Genomic DNA, 18,516 nt, shown 5'->3' on the forward strand with positions numbered 1-18,516 from the left:
GGGGAGTCTGCTTCTCTTTCTCCCTCTGCCCACCCTACCCCCCACCGCCAATTCATGCTCTCTCTCTCTCTCAAATAAATAAATAAAATCTTTAAAATAAATAAATAAACAGGGGCACCTGCATGGCTCAGTGGGTTAAGTCTCTGCCTTCAGCTCAGGTCATGATCTCAGGGCGCTGGGATTAAGGCCTACATCATCAGGCTTTTTGCTCAGCGGGGAGCCTGCTTCCCCCTGCCTCACTGCCTGCTGCTCTGCCTATTTGTGATCTTCTCTCTTTCTCTCTGTCAAATAAATAAATCTTAAAAAAAAAAAATTAAAAATAAAGACCTGAACATGAGACCTGAAACTGTAAAAATCCCATGAGAAAACCTAGGCAATAATTTATTTTTGCCATTTGCCTTGGCCACATTTTTCTAGATTTGTCTTCTTATGTAAGGAAAACAAAAGCAAAAGTAAACTATCAGGATTATACCACAATAAAAAGCTTTTGCACAGTGAAGGAAACCATCAATAAAACAAAAAGTTAACTACTGAGTGGGAGAAATATTTGCAACCCATACATCCAGTAAGAGGTTAATATTCAAAATATATAAAGAACTTCTACCACTCAGTACCAAAAAACCCTCCAAATAATCCAATTAAAAATGGGCATAGGACTTGAGCAGATATTTTTCCAAAGAAAATATACAGATGGCCAACAGACACATGAGAAGACACTCAGCATCACTGATCATTAGAGAAATGCATATCAAAATGATGATGACATGATGAGATCACCTCAACACCTGTCAGAATGGCTAGAATAAAAATGACAGAAAGTAACAAGTGTTGGTGAGGATGTGGGGAAAGGGAAACCCTTGAGCATACTTGGTGGGATTGTAGAACAGTACTGGAAGTTCCTCAAAAAATTAAAAGTAGGGGCGCCTGGGTGGCTCAGTGGGTTAAGCCGCTGCCTTCGGCTCAGGTCATGATCTCGGGGTCCTGGGATCGAGTCCCGTGTCGGGCTCTCTGCTCAACGGGGAGCCTGCTTCCCTCTCTCTCTCTCTGCCTGCCTCTCCATCTACTTGTGGTTTCTCTCTGTCAAATAAATAAATAAAATCTTAAAAAAAAAAAAATTAAAAGTAGAAATACCATATGATCCGGTAATTCCACTACTGGCCTTTTTACCCATAGAAAATAAAAACACTAATCAGAAAAGATGTATGTACCCTTATGTTTTATTTTTTTTTTAATGATTTTTATTTATTTATTTGAAAGATCAGAAGTAGTCAGAGAGGCAGGCAGAGAGAGAGAGAGGAGGAAGCAGGCTTCCTGCTGAGCAGTGAGCCCGATGCAGGGCTCGATCCCAGGACCCTGAGACCATGACCTGAGCCGAAGGCAAAGGCTTTAACCCACTGAGCCACCCAGGCGCCCCTACCCTTATGTTTATTGCAACATTATTCACACTAGCCAAATTATGGAAGCAACCCAGGTGACTGTCAGTAAAGGAATGGATAAAGATGTGATACGTGAGAGAAACAGACAGACAGATGTATCTACACACATACATATCTACAATGGAATAGTACACAGCTGTGAAAAAGGAACGAGCTCTTGCCACTTACAACAACATGGAAGGATCTAGAGGGTATTATGCAAAGTGAAGTAAGTCAGACAGAGAAAGAGAAATACAAAGATAAATGATTTCACTTACGTGTGGAATCTAAACAACAAAATAAATAAACAACAACAAAAAAAAAACATAAACAGACCCATAAACACAGACAATGGGCTGGTGGTTGCCAGAGGAGGAGGGTAAGCAGCTAGGCAAAACGGATGAAGGGAAGCAGGAAATACAGGCATCCAATTATGGAATGAATAAGCCATGAGGATAAAAGGTACAGCAAAAGAATATAGTCAGTGGTATTGTGACAGTGGTGTATGGTGACAGACGGGAGCTACACGTTTGGTGAGCTTAGTATAAGATACAGGTCTGTTAAATCACCATACTGTACACCTGCAACTAATGTAATAGTGTGTGTCAGCTGGATTTCAGTTTAAAAACAAAAAAAAGTAGTAAAGATTGGAAGTTCTTCCATCCATTCAAACTACCTATTGTTAATAGTTTTGGATTTATCTTTACATATTCTTTAGATAGACAGATTGATCTCCAAACATACCAATCTCTCTGACCTCTTGTTTGCTGCTGAGACTGTTAATAAATTTTTGTTCTTGCAAATTGTCTTGGCAAACAAACTTGTGTATACATTCTTGAATTTCTTACTGGTGTATTTATAAAAATATTCCACTTTTAATAATTCTGATCTCTTAAAAGTAGGAGTATTTGGTCAATGGATATTTGCTTTTAAATTTGATTGATGAGTCCAGATAGCCCACTATATTCCCACAGTAATGTGAGACTGCCCACTTCCCCTGATAACAGTCTTTCAGAAACTTTTGCCAGTGTGATGAGGGAACAAAACCCTTCCCAGGGACGCCTGGGTGGCTCAGTTGGTTAAGCAGCTGCCTTCGGCTCAGGTCATGATCCCAGCATCCTGGGATCGAGTCCCACATCGGGCTCCTTGCTCGTCAGGGAGCCTGCTTCTCCCTCTGCCTCTGCCTGCCATTCTGTCTGCCTGTGCTCGCTCTCTCTCTCTCTGATAAATAAATAAAATCTTTTTTAAAAATACCTTCCTTATTTAATCTGTATTTCTTTAATTACAAATGGAAGAGCATTTTTATGTGCTTATTCACCATTTGCATTTCTTCAGTGAGTTTTTTGTTCAGATCCTCTGCCCATTTCTCTGTTATTAGGCTGTAGTACCACTTTCATCGATACCAATACTTGTTCTTTTGTCTTTTCTCCCTTTATTGTTGAGGTATATTCACTTTGTACCCTCTTGGTTGAGGGTTGTTATCATAAATGAATGTTGAATTTTATCAGGTGCTTTTTCTACATCTGTTGAGGTGATCATATAATTTTTATTCTTCATTTTGTTACTATGGTGTATCATATTTTTGATTTATAGATGTTGAAGCATCTTTGCATCCTTGGAATAAATCCCACTTGATCATGGTGTATAATCCCTTTAATGAAGTATTAAATTCAGCTTGTTCATATTTCATTGAGGATCTTTGCATCCTGTGTTTATCAGGGATATTGGCCTGCAATTTTCTTTCTTTGTGGTGTCCTTTCCTAGTTTTGGTATCAGAGCAAGCAATGCCGGTCTTATAAAATGAGTCGGGGGTATTCCTCCTCTTCTGTTTTTTGGAAGAATTTGAGAAGGATTGGTATTCATTCTTCTTTAAATGTTTGGTAGAATTCACCACAGAAGTCATCTGGTCTTGGACTTTTGTTTTTTGAAAGGTTGATTAATGATTAATGATTCCGTTCCCTTGCTAAGAGTCGGTTCAGATTTTTTTGTTTCTTCATGATGCAGTTTTGGTAGGCTGTGTTTTTCTAAGAATTCATCCATTTCTACTAGTATGTCTGATTTGTTGGCGTATGATTTTTTATGGTAGTCTTTTTTGATTCTTTGTATTTCTCTGGTATAAGTTAGCATCTCTTCTTTCACTTCTGATTTTTATTTGAGTTCTCTTGCTTTTTTTCTTGGTAAGTTAAGCTAAAAGGTTTGTCTCTTTTGTTTATCTTTTCAAAACACTAGCTTGTAGTTTCATTATTCTTGTCTGTTGTCTTTTTATAGTCTCTATTTCATTTATTTCCACTTTCATCTTTGTTATTTTGTTCCTCCTACTAACTTTGGGCTTTTTCTAGTTCCCTGAGGTGTAAAGTTAGGTTGAGATCTTTCTTGCTTCTTATTGTATCTGTGAGTTTCCCTCTTAAGAACTGCTGTTAGGGGGCGACTTGGTGGCTCAGTAGCTTAAGTGTCCAACTCTTGACTTTGGCTCAGGTCATGATCTCAGGTTTGTGAGACTGAACCCTGCATTGGGCTCCATGCTCAGTGGGGAGTCTGCTTGAGATTCTCTCTCTCTCCGTCCACCACTCCTCCCCCCTCTCCCAAATAAATAGATCTTTTTAAAAAAATGCTTTTACTGTATCCCATATATCTGGTATATTGTATCTCCATTTTTATTTGTCTCAAGATATTTTTAAATAAATTTTATTTATTTATTTGCCAGACAGAGATCACAAGTAGGCAGAGAGGCAGGCAGAGAGAGGGTGGGGAAGCAGGCTCTCTGCTGAGCAGAGCCTGATGCAGGGCTCAATCCCAGGACCCTGAGATCATGACCTGAGCCGAAGACAGAGGCTTAACCCACTGAGCCACCCAGGCACCCCAGCCCCCAGCCCAAGGTATTTTTTTTGTATCTCTTTTGATTTCTTTCTGGACCCATCAATTTTTCAGTCACATGTTGTTTAATCTCCAAATATTTGTGAATTTCTATTTTCTTTTTGTAACTGATTTCTAGTTTCATACCATTGTGGTTGGAATACATGCTTGATGTGACTTCAGTCTTAAATTTATTAAGGTTCATTTTAAGGCTTTACATATTATCTGTCCTGGAGAATGTTTTGTATGTGCATGAGAAGACTATGTCTTTGCAACATAATTTTTAAATTTAGATCTTTAGGTAATTTTAAATTTATGCTTATATAGGGTATGAGCAGGAATCTAACCACAAGGCCCAGTTGACCTAATACAATTCACTGACTTCAAATTACTCCTGCTCATATTCTAAATTCCAGTGATCTAATTTTATCAGTACAATACTCTTTCTAATTAGAGGCTTTTTGCAGTATGTTTTATAATCGATAAGCCAGTCCACACATCATTTTTTTCCTTTCAAATATTTTCTTAGCTCCTTTTATATATATGAATAAATTTAGAATGAATTACCAAGCTCTGAAAGAGCCTTTAGGATTTGGTTTCTGAAATGTGTTTGTGGTATATTTTTAGGTGAAAACAAAGTCAGTTCACAAATAATCTATATACTGTCATTGCCATTTTGTTTCTAAAATTACCTGTATATATAATAAAAGAATGTCTCAAAGGATATACAACAAAATAAGTGGCAGTGGTTATCTCTTGATGTTAATATTGTCATTCTTTTTTTTCCCAGTGCTTTTGTTTTCCAAATTTTCTACAGTGTTAGTGTAGTACTTTTTTTTTTTTTTTAAAGATTTTATTTATTTATTTGACAGAGATCACAAGTAGGCAGAGAGGCAGGCAGAGGCGGGACGGGAGCAGGCTCCTTGCTGAGCAGAGAGCCCAATGTGGGGCTTGATCCCAGGACCCTGAGATCATGACCTGAGCCGAAGGCAAAGGCTTTAACCCACTGAGCCACCCAGGCATCCCTGTAGTACTTTTTAAATTAGGGGGGAAAAACCCTGAAAAAATAATAATTTTAAATAAATTTAAAATGTTAGAAACTTCATTATTATCTACTTAACAAACAGAAGCCAAATGGGAATGGAAAGTATTTCACAGGAAGTAAACATGTGACTTATAGAGAGTGAGTGCAGACACCTGGCTCTGAATAAACCAAAGATGTCTGGGGTATTCCTGGGAAGGACTGAGATGGGAAACTGAGGTGGAACAGTCTCCTCCATTACTTTGCGTGGTTGACTTTGGTTCTGTTCAAGAGATTTGAGAGTCGTCATGTCCTCACCTAGCAGTCTTTCCGGGCTGTCGTCTGTGCAGCTAGATTGAGAAGGCACCTGCTTTCCTTGGTTTCCCCGTTTCAGAGATTCGCATTCATACAACACAGCCAGACCTTGAGATGGGTCAAGACTTAGGGTAGTCTTAATCTGGTCCTTGCGTGTCCTGGTGTTTTAGTCAACATTTAACAGAAAGAAGATTGCAAAATCTGTCCCCAGCTCTTTGATATATTTGAAGCAGCGGCATGCTCACTCTTGGCTCAGGGCACGCAGACTCTGTCAGCAGTGCAGTTAGAACTTGGTTCTGTGTGCTCTCTAATCAACATGCTCTGTCAAGGTAATCTTAACCAACTTAGCAATAATTACAACATCTAACATTTGTCAGATGTTTTCTGTGTCAGGCATTGTACTGCACTTTATATGAATATCCCACTAAATCCTTAAAACAACCCTATGAATGTTACTGCCCCATTTTATAAATGAGAAAACCGTGCCGGCTGACATTGAGACCCAAAGGACCTAATCAGAACCTGCATCCTTAATACATTTGGAACTCAATTTTTAATCTCTCTGCTTTCCTAAAAACCTTCTCTGCCTTATTTTCAGTCTTGTTTAATGTCCCCAGCTAGAGCAATCAGAATGATCCTCCCTCCCCTCTTTCTGAACTTCACCTCCCATCAGTCCTACATTTGGGAAGTCTCCTGCCCATCTGTTGCCCTCCATGTCCCCTGGCCCTGCCGTAGGGCCTCTGGGCTTGCCACAGTAACCTCCCTTGACTGATTCTTCCTTCCACTCAGTCTAACGTGTTTTTATCTTCCCGATTCTCTTCTGAGAACATGAAGCTGATCATGTCACTGCACTATTTAAAAGCTCTTAGACTTCCTTTTTTGTTTTTTAACCAGATTAAATCTGAACTCCTCAGCTTTCCATCCACAGGCCGGCCCCGGTCTGCCTCTTCTCAGCTTCATTGCCTGTCATTCTTTGCGCAGTGCCCTTACCTTACGCTCCAGCCACACTGAAAGGTTCCATCTTCCCAAGGTCTGTGCCGAGCCCCTTCATAGCTCTCACATCTGCATTTCTTTCATCTGCTTGAAAGCCTCTTGTTTGATCTCCCAACAGACTCCTATTCTGCTCTCAGGCTCCACATCACATACTGCCTGTAGTAGCGTCTTCTCAGACCCCTCTGGGACGCAGCAGTCATTCTCACGTCTTCCCCTGTAGCACGTGTACAGGCCTCGCTTGCGGTAATTAATTATCTGTGTATATGTTTGTCTCCTCCATTAACCTGCATGGATCTCGGAGCAAGAACCAAATGCATTCGTCTTTCAGCACCCAGCACCCAGGAGGCCCTCGATAAATCTGGCTTAATGCTTGAAGGGATGTCCAAGAGAGCATTTGAAATTATAGGAATTTAGAATTATACTTATTCCTAAACAGAGGACTATCTTATGTGTTGCTCCAAATAATCTCTTTAACTAAATTATCAGATCATCTGACATACTGAATAAAAGTGGTTTATAGCAAATGGGGAAGGTCTTTTAAATACATGTTTCCCCAGGATAAAGGACCATTATGCAAGATTAAGATCCGATCTGAGATCACGTGTGTGCCCTGGTCCCTGTGCTGGGTATGGGTATGATACTGCGACACACTAGAGAGAACTTCCCCCCAGCATGAGAGTGCTGGTGCTGGCTTTCCAAGCCTTTGGGACTTGGACTAGTCACCCCTTCATGAGCAAACACTCGATATTAACTTACACCCTTTCCTGGTTGGGAACTCTGATGCAGGAAGACTTCCCATAGAAAGTGCCTTTTTTTTTTTTTTTTTTGGTCATTTCTTTTTTCATTTTCAGCTTTATTAAGGTTTAATTGACAAATAAAACAGACATAATAAACGTATAACATGATTTGATACACGGTGAAGATTCCCACACTCGAGGTAATGCATCTGTCATCTCACATCACTCCTTTTTTTTTCCCTTATGAGAACATTGCAGTTTTACTTTCTTAGCATATTAATATATTTTTTAGATGGGGGAGGGGCAGAGGGAGAAGGAGAGAGAGAACCCCAAGTAGGCTTCATGCTCAATGGTGCGGTGCCCAATGCGGGGCTCGATCCTATAACTCTGAGATCATGACCTGAGCCAAAACCAAGAGTCAGATACTCAACTGACAGAGCCACCCAGGCTCCCCTCTCTTAGCATGTTTAATTATACAGTACAATTTAATCAACTGTAATCATATTATACATTAGATCTTCAGACCTTATTCAGGTTATAACTGAAAGTTTGTACCCTTTTACCAATCTCTCCCAATTTCCCCCACTCCCCCAGGCCTCAGTAGCTACCATTGTGCTTTGTGTTTCTGTGAGTGTGACTCTTCCCCACACCCTCAGATTCCACGTGGAAGTGATACCATGTAGTATTTGTCTTTCTGGCTTATTTCCCTTCACATAATGCCTTCCAGGTTTACCCATGTTGTTGGAAATGCCATTTCCTTATTCGTGAACAATAACCATTAGCCCAGTGCAAACAGCATCACTTTATTTTATCTGAAATTCATCTTTCCTCTCCCTTTCAGCTTCAGAATGAGCTAGAGAAAGGTGAACGGGACAATGCAGAGCTTCAGGAATTCGCCAATGCCATTCTCCAGCAGATAGCAGATCACTGCCCCGACATCCTGGAGCAGGTGGTCAACGCGTTGGAAGAGTCGTCCTGACCCTGCTAAATGGGGAGCAGCCAGCCCGGCAGTGCTGCTAGAGTAAACCCGGGAACCAAGAAAGAGGAGCTGTAAGGAACGGGCACCCAGAAACTTCCTGGCACCCAACAAACACTACAAACTCTGTCCTATTTTGGTTAGTCCTTCGAGTGTGATTCCACCAGCCTCTCTATAGCTGGCATCTGACCTCTGCCTTTCTACCTTGGGTATTGTCTCTACACTGATATCCAGGGTGGGTAAGTGGCCAGGTTTCCATGAAGAACTGCCATCCCGTCATCAGCAGTGGAGAACTCTGGAAGCTGGTGGTTCTGCCCTTACAGAAGGACATGGAATGGAGAGCCCTTTTTCCTTCTGTCCTTGACATGAGAACTAAACAGGAATTTCCTTGGAGTTCAACATATTGAAAGAAACTTCCCAGTGGACTAGAGAGCTGAGTGTTCTAATATCACAACAGGTGCTTTTCTCCTAAAATGGTTAAAAAAAAAAAAATCTGAAAAAGAGAGAGGGGAAAAGAAAGAACAGGGACAAAGAGAAACTGACTCTTCTGCTTTCTTTCACGTGTAATGTTTTATGCAGGGGATCTGTGAGCGGGCCTCATGATGGCTTCGTGAACACTAATACCCCAGGTTGCGAGTCACTACCCAGCCCTGTCTGTCTCACTCATCCTTGCTCTTCTCAACCAGTTAACAAGAGGATGGTGCAGACAGTTCTCCCCCAGGTCCCTCTGGCTTTAGACCTTTGACCTTAATATACTTCAGTTGTCAGATCACAAATCTGGATCTGAAAGAGAAGGGTTTGACGTGAGGGCTGCCTTCACCACCTACAGCTCTGCTTCTGTGGAAAATGATGGCTCCCTAGGCCCAGGCTGGTTTCTCCTAAACATCTTTCATTGGCATTCTAGGCCCCTGAGCCCCAAAAGAATGTTTCTGCCGTCCCATCACCCATGTTCCACGCTCTTGCAGCCCAGTGTTTGCTGAAGTTCATGACCCACCTTCCTCCCTTTTACCTTTACCCTTGATGTGCACGCCCAGAACCGTAGCCTCGAGCATTGTCTGGAACCTCCTTCTGGCACAAATGAATGTTTCTCATCCCCTCACACTCTTCCTCAACTCTTTCATTCAGAGAATATTTATGAAATGCCTACTATGTGCAATTCACTGCGGGGTACCCATCCTTGACAAAAGTCTCTTTTCAGTGAAGGAGAAATGTGAGGGACTCTATGAGACGTACCTGCTTGAGTTAGAGCACTCAAAGGCGTACCCTCCCCGCTCCTTCTGTCTTAGTAGAGGTTATCTTTCCAGAAGACTCTTTCACAAATGAGCCTTTCTCATTTCTCATTATAATGGAATGAGTGAGTTTGGGAGGAAGGGGGCTGAGTCATTTACTTGCCTTCAGGATTCTTTTGGGTGGGTGGTTCAGGATTATTGTTGCTGTTACCCAACAAGAGTGTAGTGTTTAGGGGGGCTACAGTGGATAGTGTTATCTTAATACATCCGCACACACCACATGGCACTTGGCCAGCTCCGTGTCACAGATGAGAAAATGGACCCCAAAGTTGCAAATCTGGTTGAAGGTATTGGCATTTTGAAAGGCGTTCTTCCCAAGCCCGGACAACAGCAGTCATAAACAATCAGGCAGCAAGAAAGAGCCCACTTAACCCCAATCTAGCCCTTTGACCACCTCTCCGGCCAGACTCCCACCAGACACTCACATCTTCTGATAAGAGTTGCTGAGCTAAATGCTTTTGTCTTACATTTCCCTCTTTCCCCCTCCCCAGTTACTCACCCCAAGAATCTGATGCTGCCTGGAAAGTCACCACGGCTGTCAGTCCAGTATCTTCCCACTGGCAGCCCTTGACTATCCCATTAACTTATATGGTCATATCTCCAGCTGCCCTGATTCCCTGCTGTCAAACAGGCTCCCTGTGAGACAGCTGTAGAATGTTTCCTATCGAAGGTTTAAATGGACTCTGCTCAAAACCTTCTTAGTGCGATGCTTCCTGATAGCCCAGCTGGCCAGAAGCGGGCAAGGTGGGAGATGGAGGGGTTAGATGGTTGGTGGTGGTCGTTTGTGGTCAGTCACCACAATTCCATGCACTGCCCGTAAATCCTGTAGAAGGCCCCCTGTATTTTAGGCCTGGAGTATTAGAATCTCACTTTATCTACCCTAACACAGAGAACTGAGGGATGAGGACACCCTTGGTAGGACTCCTGCAGAGCAGAGCAGGCAGGAGCAGAGGCCATGCCCAGAGAGGTGGCCCCAGCTCCAGCTGCTGTTCTCAGACCTGCGAAGCAAGGGTCTTACTCATTCTGTTTCTGCTCTCAAATACAGGACCTGCCACACTTGTCCACTGTGTGGGTGACTCTCACTGTACCTCCTTTCTTCCCCTTTTGTTTTCAACCTTTCCTGTTGCTTCCCTTGGAAGTCCTCTGGACAAGTGCTTCTGAGAAGAAAAATTTCTGGGCCACCATCATCCATCTGGTTTCTGTGAATCTCCTTGATTCCTCTTGGATGGCCATCCTAGCACCTCAAATGGTTCTGGGGACTTCTGGGTTCTAGATGAAAGTAGGTTCTGCCTAAAATTTAATAGCACACATGACCAGATTTTATATTACAAGGGCAAAATTACTACAGTGTCTAGCACTTAGAGTATCTTATTGAGTTGAGATCATTCATCAGGCCACCTTTTACTAAATGCGCAGTGCCCGTGACACAAAGACTTACCAGTACATGGCACTCTTCTAGTGTTCATGGTTTCACAAGGTCACTCAGCTGCTGGGGAAGGTCTGTAGTCTGAACACTCACTGCAGGTTGTCTGTTATATTCACCAAATTTGTCCACTCTATTGGCAAGTCTAGTTGCCCCTTAGCACCTGAAGATCTGCACCCCAAATCAAGGTCATTGTAAAAGGGGACAGGAAGAAGAGTGGGTGGAGTTGAACGTGGGGCTCATGACTGAAAAATACAATGTGATTTTTCTCATCTTTTCATATACCTCTATCCCAGGTACTCACTGAGTTCTTGATGAAGTATCTGAATTGAGATTTACAAAGACTTGGATACCATTTGAAATGGAAAAGATTTTAAATGGGCTTTAATATGTTAAGAAATACGAATGGGAATCCCCACATCCATCTCAGCTCTAACCTGTACCCTGGTACCTTATAGTCTAGCAAAGAGCTAAGTGCTTCTCTGTCTTCCTTACACCTAATCTTTAGAAATACTAGTAAAGCCGATGGGACCCAAGACTGCCTTCAGGGTCAATAGTGGCAGTGTGACTTAGTACCTTTTGTCAATAAAAGTCTGTTTGATTTTCCATGAGGAGCTCATTGGCTCACCCACTCCTCAGAGAAGAAGAGGAAGTCATCATCAAGTTTTAGTCAACTGCTGAGCTAATCCCTCCCCATGATGTTCAGGATTGGCATTTGGATTTGCTGCTAGAGAGTTCTGCTGATCCCAGAACCATCCTGCCCTCCCCTTTGACCCTAGTCATGAAGCACAGGCCCCCTGGCTACCCTCAGCGGTTCTGAGGAAAGAGCACATCAAGAACGTGGTGCCACATTGAATGTGACCTTCCCATCACCCTTCCTGAGTCACAGTGGGCCGTGTCCATAATATCAGTACCTCATGTCTGCCTCCCCAGCCTCATGTCCCACCCGCAAGAGTCCAGAGCTGTGGGAAAGCAGATGAGGACAGAGTAGATGCAGCAGAGCCCACTGACCTTTGCCAAGCCTGCCAGGCCAACCCATCCATCACTGCCAGTCCCTGGGCTTCTCAGGACAGCAACTTGAACTGGTCAAAGAAATGTTTTAAAAAGAACCTGGAGTTTTCCCCCACGTGGACTAAGGGAATGTCTGGGCAAGAAAAAACACACACACATTACAGGGAAATCCTTCTGAACAAAATGGCTGTCTTTACTTAATCTTTTTAAGCAAAAACTGTTTCCAGACTTTTTAGTGTCAAAACTGTAACCAAGTGTCTCCTGATTTTTTTTCCCAATGTGTTTGGCGAGTGCTGTGACCCTCTTGTAGGTGTTTCTCCTCCTGACTCTCTTGGGGGAAAGGTGGTTTTAGGAATTGATTTGGAGGGATTTTGTCCCACCCCACCTCCTCTTTTGTTTCTCTGCTTGTCAATATTGTCTGTGTGGTTCAGAGCATTGGGGCAGTTACATTGTGTCCATTGTTGAGATTATTAAGATATTAAAAAGTAGTTTGTAGAACTGAAAAGTTAAAGATCTGTGTTTTAAGAAATGCAAAATGATATCATGTTAATAAAGGAATTCAAGCTATGGGGCAGCCCAACTCCTCCCCGCTTCCTCCCAAGCTCGCCGAGGTGGCAGCTGGGCTAGTCCCTTGGAAAACACCAGTGGCCACCCTCCAGGTTGGCGACTGCCTGAGTGAGAGAGCTACTGAGTAAGAATTGGAATCCGGGACTCAGAGAGTCCCACTGGTGCCAGTGGTCTCCTTTACATCCTCAGGACCTCTGGTAGACGTTTCAAAGTTTGAGACCCCATAACCACCCTCAGAGACCCACTTGGTCCCAGCTCCGTGTGCCTAATACTGTGTGGTAACCCGGGCTTGGCCCTGCAGCTGCGCAGCCGGCAGCAGCCCCATGCGGGCCACAGACCCGCTCTCCGCCTACTTGGTGCTATGTCAGCCAGGGAGTCAGCCAGCACAGGCCCAGCCCGGGCCAGCCTGGAGCCCACAATCCAGGCTGACGAACTGTACTCAGATCTCAGTTCCTTCTGGCTTCAGGCCCCAGAGTCTTGCCCTTGAAGCTTTTTAGACCCCACATCTCCCATGCCCAGGCTGTTCCTTTGGCCCCAGAGATGCCATGGTCAGCCAAGAACGGGATCCCTGCGAAGCCTGGGGTAAACTACGCCCTGGGCCAGCACGAGCGCTCCAAGCCGGGCCCTTCTCTCCACGCCACACCAGTATTGCATTCGTGCTCTGATGCAGCCAGACCCACCTGAGCGCCACACCCCGCCCACGCCGGCCAGCCTGCCCACGCAGGACTAGCCCACTGGCCCAGGGTCCTGCAGAGCACGCCGGGCTGTCCAGGGTGGAGACCCAACATCTGCCTGGGATCTGCCCCTCCCCGCCCCTGAAGACAAGTGCAGCACTTGAGTGAGAGGCACTGGGGGCCCTGGGCACTCACTCCTTTTAGCTTGAGTTCCTTGTGGTGACAGTAGCAGCCGCAATGATGGTGTCTGTGATGCAAATGCACCTGCTGCCTTCAACTGTGTGTGTGTGCATGTGTGTGTGTGTGTGAGAGAGTGAGACGGCCGGAGTCGTGTTACTGACAGGATAATGACATTACAAAGAAATTGTGTTATAGTCAACTTTGCCTTGATAATTATTGTAAACACTTTGTCCATTTTTTTTTCTTTTTTATTCACAAACTAAATCCATCGGGAAATTATAAAGTTATTTAAAAATCGTGTGCTGTGTCTTTCTTTGAGTCTAATCCAGTCTAATAAGCCAAGTGAGATGAGTCCTCAAATGCCAGAAAAGCAGGGAGAAGCCAGTGGCCTCCAAGAGATGAACGCCATGGTAGGTAAGCCAGGAACCAGCTGTGTCCAGAACCCCCAGGCTTGCCTGGGGTGAAGGCAGGGATGGAGGAGCCAAGGCTGGCTGGGCTCTGATAGGCCTTGGCGGAGTGATGTCCTCAGAAGAGTCGGTCTGCTTTAGGTCTCCACCTGAACTCCGGTTTGGTAGCCCTGTAATTGCTCTTCGAAGTCAATTTCCACCTCCCTTTCTCCTTCCTTACATGCTAGACACGGAGCCAGTTTCCCCATTTCGCATTGAACTGTGTTTCTGGAGCTTGGGGTGGGGGGAGCAGCCAGGGCCTGGTGGAGGGGGTGGTTCACACAGGACTTGGACTCGGTCTTCACTGGGGTGTATGTGACATGTTAGCTCAGGGGTGCGAGAGCTGTAGCAGCCAACAGAAAGCAAACCCCAAGAATAAAGGAACCAGAGAACCTGGGCTGGAAAATCCCCCAGTGTGGGTATTTGTCTTGGGCCTTATGCTCAATAAGAAAGTATTCTGGGGTGGGAGGGAGGGCGGACTTGTTGTACGAGAACTAGTTTTCTGCTTAGCTCCATTTATCCATCTACCCTCAGAGGAGATCAACCTGCTTGCCTCACTCTGCCCCCCTTCCTTGGAAATTCCTGCCCACTGTGCACTGGCTCTTGGGAATTGGACGGGAGAGTCAGCCATCGCCCCTCCTGGCAGGTTCTCCCTGCACCTGGGCTCTGGCCCTGCCTCCCTCCACCTGGAACAGCTGCTGAGATGTCCCGCCAGGTGGAGGAACACCTGGGACACCACGCCACTTACAGGACTTGGAACCTGATGTTGCTCATCACGTCGTCATGAAGCAGGAGCAATTTCACTTGTGGAACATGTCTCATACTGCAAAATACAAGATCACAACCACAAGCAGATGTGTCCACAGAAAGCTGTCAGATTACACTGCTCAGCTGTTTCCAGGGTTTTCCATTAATCTTATTTCACTATTTATTCACTCTGCGGTCTACCAGCACTCTGTTGCAGACAAATGGACACAGAGACCATAAGGTTCAAGGAAAATAGGAGAGGAGAACTTGCAATTGAGAATTCCATCCATTAACTTTTTTTTGTCTTTGAATGATGAAAAGACTACTACTATTAATTTTTTTAGGTGGAATATCTTGGACTGGCTCAAAGATGATTAAGAACTAGTCAGACTTGGGGCACTGGGGGGCTCAGTTCGGTTAAGTGCCGGACTCTGGATTTTGGCTCAGGTGGTGATCTCAGGCTGGTTGAGATCAAGCTCCTACATCAGGCTCTGTGCTGGATGTGGAGCCTGCCCAAGAGTCAGTCTCTCTCTCCCTCTTCCACTGCCCCTCCCCAGCCCCTGCCCTTTCTTGCATGCGCACGTGCTCTCTCTCAAAACAAAAATCAAAACAAAACAAAACAAAAAACCTAGAGTCTGGAGTGATGGAGTGTTTGAGATCCACAAGCTTTCCCAGATGTCCTGGGAAGAGCCCTGGACTCCCAGCCCAGAGCCTTTGGCTGCTCCCTGACCCCCCAGCCTTTCTTCGACCTTCCCCTTGAAACTAAAGCCGCCTTCATCTAAGCCATAAGTCACAAAGCCATAATCCATGAGGAACCATATATGATTATGTGTTTTCTTTTTGAAAGCTCCTTTGAGAGTGTAAAGCATAAAATTGCTCTTTTTGCACCTGCAATTTGCTTAAAGCCCATCCAGCACATGGGGCGGGGCATTGGCGAGGAGCGAGTCACCCGTACAGAAGCATGGGCAGTGGATCAGTGTCTGGCAAAGCTGGAGATCGGATGCCCGCAGCTTGTAATCCCACTATTACCCTGTATGTTTGAAATGTCCCCAAGTTAAACACTCACGCCCTTTGATCATGCTCCCCAGTCACCGCACAGGGACCTTTTCCCCAAGATCCAAGTCATCTGCCTTCACAGATGGCCGCCAGAGCCCTCCGTTCAGGATTCATGCTCTGCTGTGTTCTGGGCACCGGTCATGCCAATAAGAGCCTGGGGCGTGTCTCCCAGGAGCCAGCTTCAGGTGTTCTCACTCCACCAGCTTTCTCTCACTTCATCTTCGTAGCCATCCTGTGAGGGGGGTGCTGCTGTGCCCATTTTACAGATGAGGCATGGGGCAGCGAGACAACCTTCCCCAGGTCCTGCAGCTCAGACATGGGGTTCAAGGTTCAACCCGGCTCCAGCTCTGGCTCCATGGCCTGTGCTCTTTAACCCACTACTGTGGCCGCTTCTCTTGGGGAGCTGGGACTAGTGGCAGAAAGGAATCCCATAAAATGTGGGAAGACATAAAATGTGAAGGCCATGCTCTTCACAGAACTTCAAGTTTGACCTTGAAAGGTAAACTGCATTTTGCCAGTGGAGGAGTTCAAGGATGAGGGAGGCAGAAAAGAGGGCCTGAGCAAAGACGGGGAGGTAGGCAAGGACGCAGGGTATTCAGGGATAGTAAGCAGTCTTGTATCAAGATCAAATACTGCTTGGCTTAAGACCATGGAGGAGAATGAGGCACCTGGGTGGCTCAGTCCATTAGGCGTCTCCCTTTGGCTGCCATCGTGATCCCAGGGTCCTGGGATTGAGCCCTGCTCAGCAGGGAATCTGCTTCTCCCTCTGCCCCTCCCCACTTCTCCCCGGTCCCTGCTCATGATCTCTCTCTCTCTCTCAACTAAATAAATAAAATCCTTAAAAAAGAAAAAAGACCATAGAGAAGAAGACATGGTGGCCACAATCACACCTTAAAAGGTTGGATGGGCTCATACTGTGAAAGGTCTCTAATGCTCTGGAAAGGAAGGCCAGACTGGAGGAACCTTAGCCACACCACCACCAGTGACCATAACCACAGCCAGCATAAGAGGCTGGTCAGTAAAAAGAAAGAAAAAGAAAAGCACCTGGGTGTGCCCACTCTGGAAAGCATCCAGGCCTAGTGACGGTGGGGTTGTGGAGTTGGCCAGGAGCAGGTGATGGCTAGAGCCCTGGAGGGAAGTCTCCCAACGCCCAACGTTACAAGGCCAGGAAGTGATGGGCCCCGGGTTAAACCCGAGGCAATCTGTGTGCGGGTCTCTCTCTGGGCAGGTCATTTCCCCAGCCCCCAGCCCCGCCAGAGCTCATGACCAGGCAGGAGGCTCTGTGTGACCCCTGCTGGGCGGGAGGCACCCAGGAAGGTGCCTTCTGGGTACCAGGAAGGAAGAGGGGAATCCTATGCCCCATTGTCCACCCGCGGGGTGGGATGAGTCACCCTGGAGTCTGCTCTCTCCGCCAGGCCCTGGATGAGAGAGGAATGAGGTCTGAAACCCCGGTGATGCAGTGGTAGCCCTCCCCGGCACCGCACCGAGCCCTTCCCTTGCCATGCCCCGCGGGGAAGAAGTGACGCCTTCGCCACAGGCAGCGCTCACAGGGCGAGGTGCGCTGGTCCTGGTCCTGGCCTCGTTCCCAGCCGCACTTCAACAGCCAGCTGGCCTTCGTCCCTCCGTCCCTCCCTCTCTGCATGAGCGCTCCTTCTGGTCTCCCTCTCTCTTTCCGGCTCAGCGCCTCCCCCAGAGCCCCGGTCCCCAGCACTTCAGCCTGGCTCCTGAGGGTGAAGACCTTGACCCGTGTTCATCTAAGAGGGCGTGTGAGGACAAAACGTCCATCAAATGCAGGGTTTCCGTGCCCAGATGCCCCCTCGCGCCCCCGGCCGAATGCACACGCAAGGCGCCGGTCCTTTTGGATCATCTTGGGATTGAATTTTTTATATTTTGATTTTATCCTTTGTGTGTGTGTGTGTGTGCGTTTTGTTTATTTTATCCTTAAGGAGTGTCTGAAATGAGGCATTGGAGGGAGTCCATTCGCAATCTTACCTTGCAATGGCGTGTGCAGTTGACTGGGGTGGCACCCCTGACTCCTCGCCATGTGCATGCGCATGCGTGTGGGTGTGTGCATGCGGGGCTGGGGGTGTAGCAGAGATGGGCTGGAACAAAGCCCAGCCCTGAGAACGTCCGTGTGAGGCCTGCAGCCATGGCTGCCCCTCCCCGGCAGCGGGGGTAACTGGTCGGCAAAGGGGACACGCCAGGCGACCTTGGAAACGCACTGCTCCAGGGTGACAGGGTGGCTGGAGGTTTTTGTATCCAGCTTTCCTTTGATTGTTATCATGGGCACTGATGATCAGAAGATCCCGCAGCTTTGAGGAGTCAGCTGACTCCAGGGAAAAAGAAAAGCCAAGAAGCCAGTCAGCCCTCCTCATCTGTGGGGCTCATCGCTGGCTATCCCCACGGCACTAGCTGCCCAAAGGACACTTGTCCAGCGCGGCCTGTGCTGTCTCAGGGCGGCTGAATCCAGGCCACACCAGCTCCTGGCCTACACAGCCTCTGTGTGGCCCGCAGGGCTGTGGGGGGACAGGATGCTTATCCTGCTGACTGCGCGGAGAACAAAAGTAACACAGGGCTTGATGTGTGGAAACCCTGGCCCTGAAATGAAGGAAGACCCAGGTTCTCATCTTCTCTTCATTGCTTATTAGGTGTGTGGCCTTGGAGAATTCACCTGGCTCCTTTGACCTTCGGTTTTTTTATTTTTAAAACAGAGATAATAGTGCCTAGGGGCGCCTGGGTGGCTCAGTGGGTTGAGCATCTGACTCTTGGTTTGGGCTCAGATCATGGTCTCAGGGTCATGAGGTCGATCCCTG

General features: G+C 46.2%; 1 protein-coding gene and 1 long non-coding RNA gene across 15 annotated transcripts in view; one reads left to right on the forward strand and one right to left on the reverse strand.

Annotated features, from left to right (window-relative positions):
- ERC1 (ELKS/RAB6-interacting/CAST family member 1) overlaps positions 1–13,752 on the forward strand; it is a 550,222-nt gene extending 536,470 nt beyond the window's left edge. For all 14 annotated transcript variants that reach the window (XR_014313630.1, XR_014313634.1, XM_082738040.1 and 11 more), the window contains one exon: positions 8,176–13,752. Coding sequence is in view for 12 of the 14 variants with exons in the window: in XM_082738040.1 (XP_082594166.1) it covers positions 8,176–8,313 (138 nt within the window). In the remaining 2 variants the exon portion in view is untranslated. The remainder of the gene's footprint in view (positions 1–8,175) is intronic.
- On the reverse strand, positions 10,699–17,750 carry LOC309868342. Its single transcript, XR_014313647.1, has 2 exons — positions 17,696–17,750; positions 10,699–14,723 (listed from the first exon to the last, which is right to left on the reverse strand). It is a non-coding gene; the product is annotated as an uncharacterized lncRNA (long non-coding RNA).
- Between the last annotated feature and the right edge of the window lie 766 nt (positions 17,751–18,516).

Source organism: Mustela nivalis (assembly GCF_964662115.1).
Source record: "Mustela nivalis genome assembly, chromosome: 7".
Lineage (NCBI taxonomy): Eukaryota > Metazoa > Chordata > Mammalia > Carnivora > Mustelidae > Mustela > Mustela nivalis.